We start from the raw sequence: 18168 nt of genomic DNA on the forward strand, positions 1-18168 counted from the left end.
GGGAAGGGGGAGGAGGGGGAGGAGGAAGAAGAGAAGGGCAAGGGGGAGGAGGGGGAGGGGAAGGAGAAAGGGGGAGGGGGAGGGGGAGGAGAAAGGGAGAGGGGGAGGGGGAGGGGAAGGGGGGGAGCTAGCCACGGCAGTGCTAGAGGGCTGGCAGGCCCCCAGGGCCACAGGAAGGGCTGTCCAAGGCCTGGCCCTGTTTGTGGGCAGCAGGGAAGGAGTCTGGGGCAGAGGGAGGACCCATTAGAAGAAAAAGGGGATGGGCGGGGGGACGGCTAGGGCAGCTCCCTAAGGAGGTGCAGGCACATCTGGGCAGGGTGGGCCAGCCAAGCTCACTCACCTCTACGCTGCCTGTCTGGGAGCGCAGCATGCGGCCAGCCCATGAAGACCGAGCCAGCTGCAAGAGGCAGGATCGCTCGAAGGCCTGCACCTCGTCCTCCAGGCGCTGCAGGTTTCTGTTGGCCTCTCGAAGCTGATTCTCCAGCTCGGTCTTCTCCTTGGGGGAGATGAGGAGGGGGCTGCAGGGTCCCAGGCCCACTCCTCCAGAGTCTGTCCTGGCCTCAGCCCCAGACTCAGTGGCGGGGCCACAGGGCCCAGAGACTCACCTGGCAGGCCTGCTCCTTCTGGTCCCTCAGCTCCTGAGTCATCTTCTCAATGTGCTGCTGCAAGGCTTTGATCTGGTCCCGGGAGCTCCTGTCGGAAGGTCAGAGCAGGGCTGTGGGGGAAGGGGGAGAAACTGGGGGGGAGGGGCGCTGAGGGCTCCTGACCTTTCTGGCTTGGAGTCTGTCAGCTGGTGGAGGATATAAGCCATGCGTTTCCCAGGTCGACACTGAACAGCCTTCCGGAGGCCTTGGACTTCTAGCTCCTTCTGGGCCAGCAGCAGCCTCAGGACCCTGGGATCCAGGCGCTCTGAGTGCCAACTGCAATTGTCACATCCATAGCCCTTGAACCCTGGCCCTGGTCCCAGGTCCCAGAGCCAGAGACTGTCCTGGCCTCGGTCACCAGGCTCAGCAGCAGAGCCACAGGGCCCAGGTCCTAGGTCTCAGCACTGGTGCTCTCCCGTCACTCCCTGACCCAGCCCCTGAACCCTGCCAGGACCCTCCACTAGGGCTCTTACTGCAGGCTGCTGGGAGACACAGAGAAGGAGACAGAGGACAGCTTGCCATCAGCGCCTTCGGGGGTTAGCCCAGATTCTGTGGCCTCAAGGACGTCGCTGCTGCACAGGAAGGAGGGCCAGGAGATGGTCCAGGAGGGGTCGTGGACCTCATTGAACCCCTGCCCCAAATCGCTGCCCAGCCGCTCCAGGCTGGAGAAAGCATCCTTCCCCTGCTCCGCAGGCTGCCCAGCCATCCCTGGTGTTCCTGGAGGGAGCCCGCCTGGGAGAGATGCTGGGCTGCTCCTGCCCACAGGAGGTGGCCACCTGTGGAGAAGAAGTGGGGACCTAGTGCTCTCCAGCCACCCCCAGGGGTCCTCACAGACTAGACCCAATAGGTGGATCTTAGCTCTGGCTAAAAGTTCATATCGCCACCAGCTGTAGTGGAGAGAGGCGCCGCAGGATTCCTTAGCCCCATTCTACAGAAGAGGAAACAGCCTTACAAAGTTTCAGGTTTCTGCCCCCCACCTTATACCGCCTGAACCAGAGGCTGGTGGTGGTCAACCTCCCCTCCCAATTATCCAGCTCTAGCAACTGCCCCTCCCCCCTCACCTGAGGCAGACTGTGAGCTCCGAGCTCTGGAGCCCAGGCTTTGTTGCTGTTTCCATGGTTACAAGCACCCCCCCCCCCACAAGTCCCCAGAAGTAGGGAGGGGCTGTTTATGCTCCAGCATTTCATAGGCCTCAGTTTCTCCTTCTGGAGCAACTAGGCTGTAGCAGGGGTGGAACTGGGAAGAATGAGACTGGCCTGGGGGGACCTCCCATGGAGAAGGCCAGCTGGCTGACTGGTCAAGGGATACTGCCTCCCCTGGGGGAGGTACGAGGGAGCCAGGGGCACTTTCCTAGGAAGGACCTCAAGGGGCACTGTCCCACCCCTGCAGCCATCCCATTCATCTCTTCTCTCTGCCTGAGATCCCCTCCTCCCCCTCCCCTAGCTAGAGCTACTCTCTTCTGAGTCTCCTCAGAGGTGATACAGGTGGGGGAGGGGGGTCGGGGGGTAGCTCCAGGCTTGGGGAGGGGCCAGTTTGAGAACACAGACACAGGAGCTGAATGTCCGTCACCCAGAAAGAACATTAGGATTGTTCAGCTGAACCAGACGTATACCTGATGGTGTGGCTTCCAGGAGCCAAGATGGTGGAGTAAGAAGTCCCTCATTGACCTCTGAAAGGCCAGAAACTATCGACCGAGGAAAAACCCTGAGACAGCATAAAGACAGGGCACAGCAGTTCCTGTAGCCCAGGAAGCTTGGGATATTAACCGGAAAGGCCCCTCTCCCTCTGGGGGAGGGGAAGCAATACAGGATGGGAGGTGGCCCAGCAAGCCAGTGGCAAGCCCCACCTCAGCAAACCAGGGGGAGATCCTGAGACCCAGGTTGGTGGAGCAGGCAAGTGCCAACACCAGGAAGCCCGAGAACCTCAATACAGGCAGGGCAACCGGCAGACACCTGCTCCGAAAACCACCATAGGCAGCAGCGTTCTCCAGCAGCAAAATCACCGATCCCTCAACACAACTCCAGAAGGCAGAGCTGCGGGCTGACAGACATCCACCAGCAGTGAAACATCCCTGTGCAAGGCAGGGGCCTGCAGGAGCCAGACATTCAAGTGCAAGGCCCCGGGGGAGCAGGAAAAGAAGCTTGGGTCAGTGTCCCCTTTGCTCCAGCAGGAGAACTCAACATTTTTTTTTTTAAAGTCAGGAAATAGGCAAACATCGTGAACAAAAAGCAGAAATGGAAAAATGACCATAGATTCTTATTTAGAGGAAAGGGAAGATCAAGGCACAAATTCAGAAGATGACAACTTTGTTAATATACCCACAACCGAAACCTCAGAGGGGAATATGAACTGGTCTCAAGCCCAAATAGCCTTCATGAAAGAGTTCAGGAAGGATCCTAAAAGTCAGATAAGAGAGGTAGAACAAAAATTGGGAAAAGAAATGAGAGGTATGCAAGAGAGAGCCAATAGCTTGGAAAAGGAAGGACAAAAATTATCTGTAGAAAACAAGTCCTTAAAAAGTAGAATTGGCTAAATGGAAAAGGAGGCACAAAAACTCACTGAAGAGAAGAGTTCCTTAAAAAGTAAAATGGGCCAAATGGAAAGGGAGGTACAAAATCTAATCGAAGAAAACTCATTAAAAATTAGAATGGGGCAAATGGAAGCTAAGGACTCTGTGAGAGCAAGAATCAGTTAAACAGAAACAAAAGAATGAAAAAATACAAGAAAATGTAAAATACCTCATTGGTAAAACAACTGACCTGGAAAATAGATCCAGGAGAGACAATTTAAAAATTACTGGTCTAACTGAAAACCATGATGAAAAAAAGAGCCTGTACAAATCCTTCAGAAAATCATCAAAGAAAACTGCCCTGAGGTCCTAGAACCAGAGGGTAAAATAGTCATCCAAAGAATCCACCGACCATCTCCTGAAAGAGATCCCAAACTGAAAACGCCAAGGAATATAGTAGCTAAATTCCAAAATTACCAGATCAAAGAGAAAATACTGCAAACAGCCAGAAAGGAACAATTTAAAATATCATGGATCCACAGTCAGGATTACACAGGACCTTGCAGCTTCTATACTAAAAGATCGGAGGGTGTAGGATACAATATTCCATAAGGCAAAGGAGCTTGGATTACAACCAAGGATCAACTACCCAGCGAAACCGAGCATAATCTTTCAGGGTTGGAGATAGACCTTCAGTGAAATAGGCAACTTCCAAACCTTCCTGATGAAAAGACCAGAGCTCAACAGAAAATTTGACCTTCAAATACAAGACTCAAGAGGGGCATAAAAAGGTAAACAGGAAAGAAAAACAACAACAATATATTATTAATAAGGGCAAACTGTTTATATCTCTACAAGGGAAGATGACATTTGTAACTCTTAAGAATTGCAATGTCATTATGACAAGTAAAAGGGAGTGTATTTAGACAGAGGGCTTGGGTTTAAGTTGCCTTTGATGTGATGGTAAAAAAATCTAATGAAGTGGTGAAAAAGGAGTGTACTGGGAGAAGAAGAAAGAAGGAGGCAGACAAGGATAAATTACATGAAAAGGCACAAGAACCAAATGCAGTAGAGGGAAAGAAGGGAGGGAAATGAGCATTGTTTGAACCTTACTCTCATCAGATTTGGTTCAAAGAGGGCATAACATTATCAGTTATTTAGAGAAATCTAACTTACCCTATAGGAAGCAGAAAGGATAAAGGGAAAAGAAAAGGGAGGGGGCTAATAGAAGGGAGGGCAGACTGAGGGAGGTGGTGGTTGAAAGCAAAACTCTACTGAGGAGGGAAAGGGAAAAAGGAGAGAAAAAGAAACACAGATAGTAATCATAACTGTGAATATGAATGGGATGAACTCGCCCATAAACTGAAAATGAATAGCACAGTGGATTAAGAACCATAATCCTACAATATGTTGTCTCCAAGAAACACATTTGAAGCAGAGGGATACACACAGAGTAAAGGTAAAAGGCTGGAGCAGAATATATTATGCTTCAGCTGAAGTGAAAAAAAAAGCAGGGGTAGCAATCCTGATCTCAGATAGAGCAAAAGCAGAAATAGATCTAATTAAAAGAGATGAGGAAGGAAACTACATCCTGGTAAAAGGTACCATAGACAATGACAATTATGAGACAATATACCCAAACTTATTGGATGCAGCAAGAGTGGTCCTTAGGGGAAGTTTTCTATCTCTAACTGCTTGAATGAATAAAATAGAGAAAGAGGAGATCAATGAATTTGGCATGCAACTAAAAAAGTTGGAAAAAGAACAAATTGAAAATCCCCAATTAAACACCAAATTAGAAATTCTGAAAACCAAAGGAGAGATTAATAAAATTGAAATTAAGAAAACTATTGAACTAATAAATAAAATTAAGAGCTGGTTTTATGAAAAAATCAATAAAATAGATAGACCTTTCATTAATTTGATTTAAAAAAGGAAAGAAGAAAACCAAATTACCAGAATCAAAAATGAAAAGGGTGAATTCACCACCAATGAAGAGGTAATCAAAACAATAATTAGGAGCTATTTTGCCCAATTGTATGCCAATAAATTTGACAATCTTAGTGAAATGTATGACTTTTACAAAAATATAAATTGACCAGATTAATGAAAAAGGAAATAAAATACTTAAACAACCCCATTAAAGGAAAAAAAAATTGAACAAGCCATCAATGAACTCCCTAAGAAAAAATCTCCAGGGTCAAATGGATTATTTACAAGTGAATTCTATCAAACATTTAAAGAACAACTAATTCCAAAGCAAAGAAGGAGTCTTACCAAATTCTTTTTATGATACAAATATGGTGTTGATACCTAAACCAGGAAGAGTCAAAACAGAGAAAGAAAATTATAGACCAATTTCCCTAATGAATATAGATGCAAAAATTTTAAATAAAATATTAGCGAAGATATTACAACAATTAATCTCAAGGATAATACATTATGACCCGGTAGGATTTATACCAGGAATGTAGGGCTGGTTCAATATTAGGAAAACTATCAGCATAGCTGACTATATCAACAACAAAACTAACAAATCATATGATTATCTCAATAGATACAGAAAAAGCATTTGACAAAATATAACACCCATTCCTATTAAAAACACTAGAGAGCATAGGAATAAATGGAGTCTTCCTTTAAATGATAGATAGCATCTATCAAAAACCATCAGCAAACATTATATGCAATAGGGATAAGCTAGAAGCATTTCCAGTAAGATCAGGGGTGAAACAAGGATGTCCATTATTACCATGGTTATTCAATATTGTGCTAGAAATGTTAGCTGTAGCAATTAGAGAAGAAAAAAAATTGAAAGAATTAGAACAGGCAAAGAAGAAACAAAGCTATCACTCTTTGCAGATGATATGATGGTATATTTAGAGAATCCTAGAGAATCAAGTAAAAAATTACTTGAAATAATAAACAAATTTAGCAAAGTTGCAGGATATAAAATAAACCCACACAAATCATTGGAATTTCCATATATTACTAATAAAATACTCTGTAGCAAGAGATATAAAGAGAAATTCCATTTAAAATTACTGTAGACACTATGAAATATTTGGGAGTCTACCTGCAAAAACAAAACCAGGAACTATATGAATACAATTACAAAACACTCCACACAAAGAAAGTCAGATCTAAATAATTGGAAAAATATCAGTTGTTCAAGGATAGACTGAGTTAATATAATCAAAATGACAATTCTACCTAAATTAATTTATTTTTTCAGTGTCATACCAATCAAACTACCAAAAAATTGTTTTATAGAGCTAGAAAAAGCAATAACAAAATTCATCTGGAAGAACAAAAAGTCTAGGATATCAAAGGAACTAATGAAAAGAAGTACAAGGGAAAGTGGCCTAGCTGTACCTGATCTTAAATTGTATTATAAAGCAGCAATCATCAAAACTACTTGGTTCTGGTTAAGAAATAAGAGTGATGGATCAGGTATGCAAGACACAACAGTCAATGACTATACTAATCTACTATTTGATAAATCCAGAGACTCCAGCTTCATGGATAAGAAATCACTATTTAACAAAAACTGCTGGGAAAACTTGAAAAATGTATGGCAGAAACGGGGCATAGACCAACATCTTACACCCTACACCAGGATAAAGTCAAAATGGGTACATGATTTAGATATAAAGACTGATACTATAAGCAAACTAGAAGAGCAAGCAATAGTTTACCTTTAAGATTCAATTACAATTCTGATTACATTAAACAGAAAAGTTTCTTTTTACGTTGACTTTATTTTTTTTGTTTCTTTTTTTATCAATTTATTTTGATTTATCAATAATCACTTCCATATGCTTTTGAGTTTAAAATTTTTCTCCCCCTTCCTCCCCACCACCCTCCCCAAGATGGCACACAATCTGATATAGGCTATACATTTACATTCATATTAAACATATTTTCACATTAGTGATGTTGTAAGTAAAAATTAAAACCAATAGGAGGAACCATCAGAAAGATGAAACAAAACTCAACAGAAGAGAAGAAAAAAAAATAGCAATTCAATTTCCATAGTTCTTTCTTTGGATGTGGATAGCATTTTCCATCACAAGGCCTCTGGAGATGTCTTAGATCCTTGTATTGCCGGGAAGGGATAAGTCCATCAATATTAGTCATCACACAACATGGCTGTTATTGTGTACAACATTCTCTTGGTGCTGCTCACTTCACTCAGCATCAGACCATACAAGTCTTTCCAGGTTTTTCTAAAGTCAGCTTGTTCATCATTTCTTATAGCACAATAGTATTCCATCACATTCATATACCACAATTTGCTCAGCCATTCCCCAATTGATGGGCATCCTCTCAATTTCCAATTCTTTGCCTCCACAAACAGAGCTGCTATGAATATTTTTGTACATGTGGGTCCTCTTCCCATTTGTATGATCTCTTTGGGATACAGCCCTAGAAGTGCTATTGATGGGTCAAAGGGTATGTGCATTTTTATAACCCTTTGGGCATAGCTCCAAATTGCTCTCCAAAATGGTTGGATCATTTCACAACTCCACCAACAATGCATTAGTGTTCCAATTTGAAACAGAAAAGTTTTTGCACAAATAAAGCCAATGCATCCAAGATTAAGAGGGAAGCAGAAAACTGGGAAACAATTTTTATGACTAGTGTCTCTGATAAAGGCCTCATTTCTAAAATAGAGAACTGAGTTGAAAATATAAGAATACAAGTCATTCCCCAATTGATAAATGGTCAAATGATATGAACGGGCAGTTTTCAGAGGAAGAAATTAAAGCTATCTATAGTCCTATGAAATGTTCTAAATCACTATTGATTAGAGAAATATAAATCAAAATGACTGAGGTATCACCTCACACCTATCAGATTGGCTAACATGACAAAAAAGGACAATGATAAATGTTGGAGAAGATGTGAGAAATTTGGAACACTAATGCATTGTTGGTGGAGTTGTGAAATGATCCAACCATTTTGGAGAGCAGTTTGGAACTATGCCCAAAGGGCTATAAAATTGTGTATACTCTATGTCTGTATCCCAAAGAAATCATAAAAATGGGAAAAGGACCCAAACGTACAAAAATATTTATAGCAGCTCTTTTTGTGGTGGCAAAGAATTGGAAATTGAGGGGATGCCCATTAACTAGGGAATGGCTGAACAAATTGTGGTATATGAATGTAATGGAATACCATTGTGCTATGAGAAATGATGAGCAGGCAGATTTCAAAAAACTGGGAAAGACTTACATGAACTGATGCAGAGTAAAATGAGCAGAACCGGGAGAATGTTGTACACAGTAACAGTCACATTGATGACTATGGGATGAATGACTATGATAGACTTGGCTCTTCACAGCAATGCAAGAATCTAAGACAACTCCAAAAGATTCATGACGGAAATTGCTATGCACATCCAGAAAAAGAAATAATGGAGTCTGAATGCAGATGAAGCAGACTATTTGCTCTCCTTTTCTTTTGTTGTTTTGTTTTATTGCTTCATTCTCATGATTCCTCCCATTAGTTCTAACTGTCCTTTACATCATGACTAATGGGAAAATATGCTTAACATGGATGTATATGTAGAGCCTATATCAGATTGTATGCTGTCTGGGGGGAGGGGGGAGAAGTGGGAAGGGGTGGAAATTTAAAACTCAAAATCTTACGGAAGTGAATGTTGAAAACTAAAAATAAATAAATTCTAAAAAAAGTAAACCTTATTAGGCTTATTCTTATTCTCGTTCTCTTAATTAAAAAAGTGATGATTGATAAGCTAGAATTGATTCAGAGTCTTTTATGTGCCAGGTACCATGCCAAGTACAGACGATACAAAGAAAAAGAAAAGACAGCCCCTGCCCTGAAAAAGCTCCCAGTCTAAAGGGGGAGGCAACATATAAAGTGCTTCATGCAAACAAGACAGACAGCACGAAGTGGCCCAAAGCTCAAAGCATCAAGGGCCACCCAAAAAAGGCTTCACGCAAAAAGCGGCATTTCAGGATGGACTTGAAGGAAGCCAGCCAGAGAGGCCAAAGATGCAAAGGCACAGAACCCAGAAGCAGACTCTGCTCTATGGAAGTGCCCCTGGACCCCAGAGCGTAGGCAAGGGAGGGGAAGTGCCCAGACTGGGAAGAATTTTCAAGGCCATAAAGGATTCCGTATCTAGTCCTAGAGGTGGCAGGGGAACAAGAAGGTGCCAGGGTCAGAGGGCGGAGGGTTGAGGAAAGTCATTAGATTTGGTCATTACGAGATCATTGGTGGCTTTGGGGAGGGCAGATTTAATTAAATTATGTGAACAGAAGAAGAGAGAGTGAGAAGTGGCAATGCTGGTTTTGGATGGCCTTCTCTGGGAGTTCAGCCACAAAAAGGAAGAGAGAGGGAAAAGGGAGGATTCGATCAAGAGGTTCTTTTTAAAAATGTGGGTGTGCAGCGCGGCTAGGTGGCACAGTGGATACAGCACTGGCCCTGGAGTCAGGAGGATCTGAGTTCAAATACTTACTAGCTGTGTGACCTTGAGCAAGTCACTTAACCCCATTGCCTAGCCAAAAAAAAAAAGTATGGGTGTGTTTGTAGGTGGGACAAATGAAGCCAACAGTATCAGAATGGCCAGGGGCCATCTGGAACTGCCTAGGGTAGTGCCTTGATCCAGGAAGTATTGTGCAGCAGGACTGCCTTGCCCCAGTGAGGGCCTCCACTTCCAGCCCAAAGGTTGGCGGTCTTTGGCTAAGAAAACAGAAGCAGTCCACTTCTTTGCTGTCAGTGAGATGTCCTGCGATGCTGGGACCCTTCCTTTTCGCCCAGGAGAGCTAAAAACAAACACCCCACATCCACTGCACTGTGCTCAGCAATCAGCAAATGTATTAAGCACCTGCTGTGTGTCAGATACTGTTTGGTACTGAGGAGACAGACAAAAACGGGTTAAGGTCTAATGGGGGAAACAATCTGGACATGAATAAAAAGGTATCCTATGCACATCTAGTGCGTCCTCTGCTGTCTCCAGTGGATCCTGTCTCTAGTTTAGTTACACCCGTTGCGTGCAGGTCAGGAACTCCTCCAGGGGGAGTGCCGGCACACAGCAGGTGTTAAACAAATGTTTATTTCCTAACTCCAGGAGGAGATAACACCTCGGCTGGACTAAGTGGGAAGCTGGGGTTTATACAAGGCAGAGGTTGGGGTGGGGGGAGAACGCATTTCCAGCATGGGGGAATGAGCTGTACAAAGGCAGGGAGATGGGAGATGACATGTCAGGGGGGAGAGCCAGCTGGGGCTGCTCACCCTTCCTTTCTGAAGACCAGTGGGGTGTAAGGGACCACAGGCCCAGTATGACCTCTGGAAAATTACTAGGTTGCAGTTGTCAAGGCCTCCTTGTGATAAGAACAAATTACTACCTCTTCCTGGAATACCCCTATACCTTTGGTGGTCCTTGTGATAAGAACAAATTACGGACAAAGCTGTACCTCTTCCTGGAATACGCCGCCCCTATACCGGTGATGGAACTCCCCCACTCCCTCTTACAGTGTGTATAATTACCCTGAGCTAGCCTTCAATAAACGAGACTTGATCAGAAAGCCTGTCTTGTCTCCATTTCCTGTGTCCCCTGCTCCCCTCCTTCTTTTACAGGTCCGGACCTCCGTTGATGTCCCGCGGGACGGGACAGTGGGGGGGGGGGAAGGTGATATCTCCCTTCTTGGCCTGAATCCGATTTAAGTGAGGTAGAGTTGCACAGAGTCATTAGCCTCACTGGAATCCAGCGGCAGGACAAAAGTCAAGACGCAGGCGGATGCCTCCGGAAGCAGCAGAAGTCGGTGTCTCTGATGTCTGACTAAGCTCCGCCACGTGCTCCACAGCGCCTGCTTCGGCCCCTTCGATGCCCCTGGAACAGATTGTTCTCATCTGCCCACTCTGCTAGGGCAGTATACCCATGCGTGTCCTTGACAACCCCCTGACTCTACCCTCGACCTGGGTTAGTCCCGGCCTTATCAAGGTGAGGCCAATTCACATGCTACAGCATCTGGGAGCCCCAGCAGACAGCGAAGGAAGGAACTGGTCCTCCCTTAACACCCTGGACAGAGGAGCAAAGCGGGCATCACAGAGGGAGCCTGAGGGTCCGGCGCACGTCCCCACGCCACGGCACGATCTCCCGGGACCAGCGCACGGTCCCCACGCCACGGCACGATCTCCCGGAACCAGCGCACGGTCCCCACGCCACGGCACGATCTCCCGGAACCAGCGCACGGTCCCCACGCCACGGCACGATCTCCCGGAACCAGCGCACGGTCCCCACGCCACGGCACGATCTCCCGGGACCAGCGCACGTCCCCACACCACGGCACGATCTCCCGGGACCAGCGCACGGTCCCCACGCCACGGCACGATCTCCCGGGACCGCTGGCTCCCACAACTAGGCTCGGAGATGGGCACCCACTCCCGGGCTGGGCCCCACTTCTGGACACTTCTCATCCTCCACCAGGCTTAGTGTCCAGCTCACCCCCAAGGGCCCTGCCCCACATGCCTCCTATCCAGCCTCCCTCCTCGCCCTGTCCATCCCCGTCCCTTCTCGGCCCCCTCCGAGTCCTCCACCCTCGGTTCCCCTCCTCATCCTCACCCACCACCAGACAACCGAGGGCCCTGTCTGAGGCGCGCCCCCTGCCGGTCCCGCAGGCTCCTGCACTCCGCGGGTAGTCCCGGGAGGGGCCACAGGCTAATTCGCAGGAAGACACCACGTGAGCAGAAATTGCTACCAAGATACAAATAAACCCGGAGCCGCGCATGCGCAGACCGAAGGCGGTGGCCCAGCCTTAGGCCCCGCCTCCCGCTACCTCTGGAACTCGCCTCCCTTGGAGTCCACTCAGCTGCAAAGCAAACGCCAGGGACAGGAAGAAAGGATGACAGAAGAAACAAGAGCCAATAGGAGCGCGGCAAAAAGAGGGGGCGGGGCGGCTGTTGAGGGCCAATGGACGGAGAGGTGAGGCCTACAGCTCCGAGCAGGTACCCGGAAATCGGGCTCGTCTGGATAAATGGTGGGGTCTGAGGTCACGGAGAGGGCAAAGGTCAGAAGTGAGACACGGGCCAATAGGAAAACCATTCCCCACCCCAAAGGCAAAGTGACCCAGGTGTCTGGACTGGGAGACGACTTTGACCGCTGACCCCGAGTCGGAACCAGCCACACCCCTGGAGTTGGGGGAGAGGGGGCGGCCGGACCACGTGACTACACTAAGCCCTTCCCGTACCTGCAAGCTCGAAATGGTGACCAATGGAATGGGGGCGGGGCGACAACCAGGTAAACCAGACTCGGCTGGAGGCGTGGAAGCGGGTCTAGCCTTGGCAGCCAATGGATGCCTGGCGTAGGATTGTGAGGTGGTGCCTGAGCTGGAGACTGGCCAATGGGAGCGCTAGGTGGGGCGGGGTGGGGGCAACCGGCATCCGGCCAATGAGGGTGAGGTGTGGGGCTGCGGGGCGAGCTCGCCACAGCGACCAATGGGCGCCCGGGGCGGGGTGGGGTGGGGCAACAGGCATCAGGCCAATAGGGGTGCCGGGTGGGGCGGGGCTCGCAGAACCAGCCAGTCAGGGGATGGCGTGGGGCCGCGGGGCGGGGTTGCCGGAGTCCGAACCGGAGCCGGAGCCTGAGCCCGAGCAAGGTTGGTCAGTTTGGAGCTGCGGGGAGAGGCCCCGAGGGTAGGGTCCGGGCTGTTGGGTTCTTCTTTTAGGGTGATCTTTGCTAGGGTCAGCCGCTGCTTTCCTGGATCTGGGGGCGGGGCGTCAGAGATCAGTGGGGGGGAACGCTGATCCTCCTGACCTCTGACCCCGCCCCCCCAAACGAGAGCATATTTAGGGGTGGGAGGGGGCTGGGACAGGAGGCGCGGATTAACAACCCAGGTCTGTCTTGAGGTGGAGAGCAGAGCCTGGCCCTTTAAGGAGTCGCTTTGGGGAGAGGGGAAGAGCCTGGGGCCCCCCCAGCTCTGCTTCCCCCGCCCCTGCTGAACTGGGGGTGCCCCTCACGCCTTCCTCAGGTCCTGCTGGGGATGCCCCGGCCCTGCCCCCGCCCCCATGGAGCTGAAGGTGTGGGTGGACGGAGTCCAGCGTGTGGTCTGTGGCGTGTCGGAGCAGACCACCTGCCAGGAAGTGGTCATCGCCCTGGCCCAAGCCCTAGGTGAGCAGGGCAGCCCCTGGGCTGGCAGGTGGGTGGGCGGCCGGTGCTGGGGCTCCCCACCTCTCACCCCCGAAGACCACCTTCTCCTTTTTCCCAGGACAGACCGGTCGCTATGTTCTCATCCAGCGCCTCCGGGACAAGGAGCGACAGATGCTGCCACAGGAGTGCCCGGTGGGCGCCCAGGCCACATGTGGACAGTTTGCCAGCGATGTCCAGTTTGTACTTCGGCGGACGGGGCCCAGCCTCGCCGAACGGCCTGCCTCAGACCCTTGTCTTCCCCCAGAGCGCTCCCCAGTGTGGGCCAGCCTTCCCCATAGGCCCCGGCCCCCTGCGCCCCATGAGCCCCACAGGGGCTGGCCCTCCGCCTCAGCCAGGGAGGACGCAGGAGGGGAGCTGTGGGGTCTGGAGCACCTGGTCCAGAGCAACGAGGCCGAGCTGGGTCAGGAGGGCTTCTGGGAAGAGGAACTCCGGCGGGAAGTGCAGCAGGAGCTGGAGCGCCAGGGCCGCATGCGAGAATTGCAGGTGGCCACCGAGGAATGCGCCCTTCGCCTTCGAGAGCTGGATGCTCAGGCCCGAGCCCTAGAGGAGGAGATTAGCTGGCGGCGGCAGCGGCAACAGCAGCAGCAGGAGGGGCCTGGCCCCCGCAGGACCCAGGACGAGGCTGCGGCCGCCCGGCTCCAGAGGGACCTGCAGACCCAGGCCCTGCAGAGCGAGCGGCTGGAGAGCAGCCTGGCCAGTGTGGGCCGGGCCCTGGCGGAGGCCGAGCAGAGCCTGCAGGTGAGGCCAGCCTGACCCACCACCCGCCAGCCCCGCTTCCAGGAAGGGACCAGGCACCTTCATGGCTCCCCTCTCCCACCCCTCTCATCCAGGCCCAGGCCCAAGAGGTGGAGGAGCTGAACCGAGAGCTCAGACAGTGTAACCTGCGGCAGTTCATCCAGCAGGCCGGACCGGCACTGCCCCCACGACCCCAAGGCTCTGGCCCCAGCCAGGTGAGAGCCTCGGGAGCTGAGCACCGGGGGGGCCCCAGAAGGAACACCCCCCCTTCCTGGGGCTCCCTGGACTCACTCCCTGTTTGCTGCAGGATCCTGCAGCCTCGCCAACAAGCCCATCCCAGGTCTTCCCGAGATGTCCAGCATGAGCCCCTAAGCACGTGGAAGTCCATTGCCCCTGCCCCTCCAGGAAGAGGACTTGGAGGAGAGCCCCTGTGTGCCCGCCTGCCTGGCACCTTCCTCTCCGCCATGGCCGGCTGCTCGCTCAGCCTCGTCAGCTCTCACAGTCATCTCTCCTAGAGGCAGCTCCCCTGGACGCTGAGGCCATGCTGAAGATGGTCACGTCCCAGCCATTCAGCTGGTCCCCTTCTCCAGCCATGCTGCACTGGTCAGCTATGTGAAAGATCACTGGAAAAGGCTGACTTGGGCCGGGAGGAGAATCTTTGTGCCACTCTGTCAGAGACCCACGGACGGAAGGACGGTGGTCCCACGGGCTGGCCCAGGCTCCTCTGGTCAGAGCTCGCTTCCCTGGATCCCTATTGTGTGGCCAGTAAACTCCTAGCAGGGGTGGGGGTGGAGGTGTGCTATCTCCTGGGGTGGACTGAGTGTATCCCTGCTGGGGAAGGTCCTATTCCTATGTGGATCCCCTGGAATAAAGGCACCCTAAGTATGCTATATCTCTGTATCCTGCGAGGTGGGTCAGGCCTGAGTTTCTCTGAGGCCTGGGCCAGTTTTAGAGCCTCTGCCTAAATATCTGGAGTGCTGGGAACCTCCCTCCCTCCTTCCGCTCCCAGAAATCTGCAATCCAAAGCCCTATCCATTGTTATCACAACCTTCCTCTGGCTCTGATCTCAAATTCCCACCCATTGCTCAGGCTACCGGTCCCCATGCCGTGAATAGTCCTGAGTCCCTGCGGCCCCCTCCCCTCCAGGAGCTCTTCTCTGAAGCTCTGAAGGGAAGGCATGGCCTTGATCGGACCCAAGAGCCAGGGGTTTTCTCAGAGCAGAGGGAAGGGTAGGGTTCAGACTCCTTTCTGGCTCACTGGGGGATGAGGACAAAGGCCCAGCAATATGCAGCAGCTGGGCGCGCCCCCCCCCTTGCCCCCCCCTGTTCCTGGGCACCCCCCACCCACAGCGGGGGGGGGGGGGGGGGGGGCGGGGCAGAGACAAATGGGACTGCTAGTGCCTGGTAAGGATGATGGAGAAGCCCACAGCAGGGGCCTGCTTTCTGAGAGCTCGGCTCCCTGGGAGGCAGGACTGCCACAGCCACACCCCTCTTTAGCCAGGTAGGGAGGCACCAGGGGAGGACCTGGTTCCTCATTTTCTTCCTGGAGTCTTGCTGGGTGACTCATGGACCAACTTCGGCTGAAGTGCCCTGGGAGTGGGCAGACCAGCTAGGCCAGGCCACTTTGGACCTGGAGCCCAACCCCTGGGAGTTCAGAGCTCATTCCGGGAGGCCCTCTCTGGGCCCTGGAGACAGTCCTGCCTGTGCCCAGCTGCTTGGACAGGTTTGGCTGGTGAGTGGCTGCCTTTGGGTGGTACCACATTCCTGAGGCCCTGGGCACACAGGAGAGCTTAACTCAGCACCCTGAGGCCAACAGTTGGCCAAGGAAGCCAGTCCTTCTGCCTCTGGCTCCTTTACCCCTGAAACCCAAATGAACACCAGGCTGCCTTGAGGGAGTCTGTCCTCCTAGAGAAAAAAAAAGGCCTTCCTAATTTGCTAGCCAGATGCCCACTACCTGAACCCTTCCGGGGCAGTACTTCTCCCCAGTGATGGAACCTAAGCCTTCACCGACAGCTGGAAGACTATACTTGGAGGAGGCCCAATGACTGAAGGGTGGGGGACCTCTAGGACAAAGATGGACATCTGGAAGTCACCTCAGCAACTCCAGAGCCGGGCCCGTCTCTCTCACAGTCCCAGCTCTCCCGTGGCTCCCCAGGCCCCTCTCTGACATCCCCCATAGGCACCATTAGTCTCTAGCCTTCTGGCTGGCTTAAAGCTCGTTGTCAGGCCATTAACCCACGAAAGACCTGCCCCATCCGTGAGCTGCCAAGGAGCCTGGGACGGACGACTTTCCTCTCGCTGCCTTCACCTTCCTACAACCCTCCATCCCGTGTGGGCACCTGAGGAGGAAACCAGGTTCAGCTCCCTGCCAATCACCCCTACCCTAGTTCCCTGAAAGACAAGGGCACTGAGGAGCCGGAACCATGGCTCCAAGCAGACACCCTAGACCTACGTCCCCAAGCTCTGGACCTTGCCAGCTTCCTGCCCAGATAGCCCGAGAGGCCTCAGAAGCCAAGTAGACAGAGCAGCACACTACCCCCCCACGCCATGCTCTCGTGCCACCCTCGTCCTTCAGCATCTTGTCCAGATGAGGGCTGTCGAGGACACAACCATCCAGCGCCATACTGTGCCCTCACGTTTCTTTATTGGCAGTGAGAGAAGTCGGCCACCTCCCACAAGCAATATGACAGACAGATCGAGAATCGAGCTCCATCCTTGGCCCTTCCAAAGGGTGCCTCACAGGAGATGCTGAAGGAAAACCATCGCCCCCTCAGGGTAGCCTGGGGCAGCCTCCATCTCTGGAGGACACTGGCCTCCTGTGGAGACATCAGGCACGTTCCAGTCAGTGACTCAACTAGAGGAAGGAACGTGGACCCATGACTTTGGGCCAAGGGCATGGGGGAGTGATCCAGGAGGCTGACCGCTGTGAGCCCTCAGGACCGGTATGCTCCATCTTCATCCAGAAGTTTCCGGCCTTGGCCACAGGTTATCCTGCAAGAGTACAAACGTTAAGAAAATGTCCCGAACCCAGGACTGCCCTGCCACTAAGGATGAGCATAAGGGAAAGCCTGCAGGGCCTCACAGCATCCTTACAGCTGGCCGTGCCCCAGAGGGTTGGCTATTCTCAGCAGGGTTCCCCAGCAGCGGCAGAAAGTAACCAAGGTCCTCTGTCCCACCATCCCAGTGGCCAAACCCGAGGGGAACTCTGATTCAACAGGCAAGGCAAAGTCAGAAGCCACCTCTGGGAGCTCCTCTGGCCAGGAGCTTACTGGTGTCAGGACAGGGGACTGAGGTCCAAGCAGCCTGGCATAGGGGCTAGAATGCAGAGCTGGGAGTCAGGAAGAACTCCCAGAAGATCCTGTCTGGGAGCCTTCAGACAGGCTGTGTGAGCTCAGGCAAGTGCCTTCATCTCTCTGGGCCGCAGGAAGGCACCTTAACCTGGAGGTGGGATACTCTCCTATCCCAAGCAAAGCCTTCACAGCGCCAGAGTCCCAAGCCTCAGCAGCTCAGTGAAGCCAGGGCAGCAGGGCTTGGCAGAAGACAAGAACCTGAGGAAGAGAAACCCATCGCTAGTCTGACAGCCGCCCTCTAGTCCCAGCTGAGAACTCCATCTGGACCCAGAGCATTTGCCAGGCTGGCAAGTTTCACACTTCGAGGTGGCCTACCGAGCTACCACCATGCCAGCCGAGGAATGTTCTGATGTTCCACTGGGCTCTGGGAGGACCCTGGATAGCTTTGGTGGGAGGCTGGTGGTCTCCTCAGTCCTGTGGTGGGCCGGCTGCACGGTAGCCGCTGTCACACGCACAGTGGGTCCTCAGCACAATGTGCGTTAGTCAGTGGCTCCCCTGCAGCCGGAGTCGGGGCAGTGGAGCCTGGAGCCTCACGACCAAGGCTAGGAGTCTGGAGCCTAGACCCGGACACGAGAGATAACCCCACAGCAAAGCCCTTGAGGTTTAAGGCCTGGAGTCCCTGACCTCGAAGCCAGAGCCCAAGCACTGACACCCAAGAGCCTAGAGCCCCGAGCCCAAGCCTGACACCGCGGATCGCAGGAGGTTGGAGCCTGGAGCCCGGAGCTCAAGAGCGGGCACCGCGGAGCGCAGGGGACTA

General features: G+C 51.6%; 2 protein-coding genes and 1 long non-coding RNA gene across 11 annotated transcripts in view; 1 reads left to right on the plus strand and 2 right to left on the minus strand.

Moving 5' to 3' along the window:
• LMNTD2 (lamin tail domain containing 2) overlaps positions 1–5461 on the minus strand; it is a 23443-nt gene extending 17982 nt beyond the window's left edge. Inside the window, exons 1-5 of the mRNA XM_027860164.1 lie at positions 5431–5461; positions 1118–1420; positions 768–920; positions 606–693; positions 341–496 (exon numbers count right to left, since the gene is read on the minus strand). Of these exons, the coding sequence (XP_027715965.1) occupies positions 341–496; positions 606–693; positions 768–920; positions 1118–1350 (630 nt within the window). The 5' untranslated portion in view covers positions 1351–1420; positions 5431–5461. The remainder of the gene's footprint in view (positions 1–340; positions 497–605; positions 694–767; positions 921–1117; positions 1421–5430) is intronic.
• Positions 5462–11918: 6457 nt separating this feature from the next.
• On the plus strand, positions 11919–14954 carry RASSF7 (Ras association domain family member 7). 9 transcript variants are annotated; one of them, XM_027860186.1, is made up of 6 exons: positions 12013–12103; positions 12238–12418; positions 13149–13288; positions 13386–14065; positions 14158–14277; positions 14580–14954. In XM_027860186.1, exons 3-6 carry the CDS (start codon positions 13186–13188, stop codon positions 14676–14678), a joined length of 1002 nt encoding a protein of 333 aa, XP_027715987.1. In that variant the 5' UTR covers positions 12013–12103; positions 12238–12418; positions 13149–13185; the 3' UTR covers positions 14679–14954. The 9 variants fall into 9 exon arrangements, with proteins under 9 accessions (XP_027715983.1, XP_027715984.1, XP_027715985.1 ...); XM_027860187.1 differs by having other exon boundaries at positions 12037–12126; XM_027860182.1 differs by lacking the exon at positions 12238–12418 and having other exon boundaries at positions 11919–12103.
• A 1729-nt stretch (positions 14955–16683) lies between these two features.
• Positions 16684–18168, minus strand: part of LOC114041651 — a 2439-nt gene continuing 954 nt past the window's right edge. Inside the window, exon 2 of the long non-coding RNA XR_003568936.1 lies at positions 16684–17052. This is a non-coding gene — a long non-coding RNA (uncharacterized LOC114041651). The remainder of the gene's footprint in view (positions 17053–18168) is intronic.

Source organism: Vombatus ursinus, unplaced genomic scaffold (genome assembly GCF_900497805.2).
Source record: "Vombatus ursinus unplaced genomic scaffold, bare-nosed wombat genome assembly UNPS02014176.1, whole genome shotgun sequence".
Classification (NCBI taxonomy): domain Eukaryota; kingdom Metazoa; phylum Chordata; class Mammalia; order Diprotodontia; family Vombatidae; genus Vombatus; species Vombatus ursinus.

Excerpts from the sequence above, each read along its gene's own strand:
- RASSF7 (XM_027860182.1), top strand. The coding sequence starts at position 12,024 with ATGACAGAAGAAACAAGAGCCAATAGGAGCGCGGCAAAAAGAGGGGGC. Across the intron at positions 12,104-13,148 it reads GAGGGCCAATGGACGGAGAG|GTCCTGCTGGGGATGCCCCG; the intron begins GTGAGGCCTACA and ends CGCCTTCCTCAG. Across the intron at positions 13,289-13,385 it reads CGCCCTGGCCCAAGCCCTAG|GACAGACCGGTCGCTATGTT; the intron begins GTGAGCAGGGCA and ends CCTTTTTCCCAG.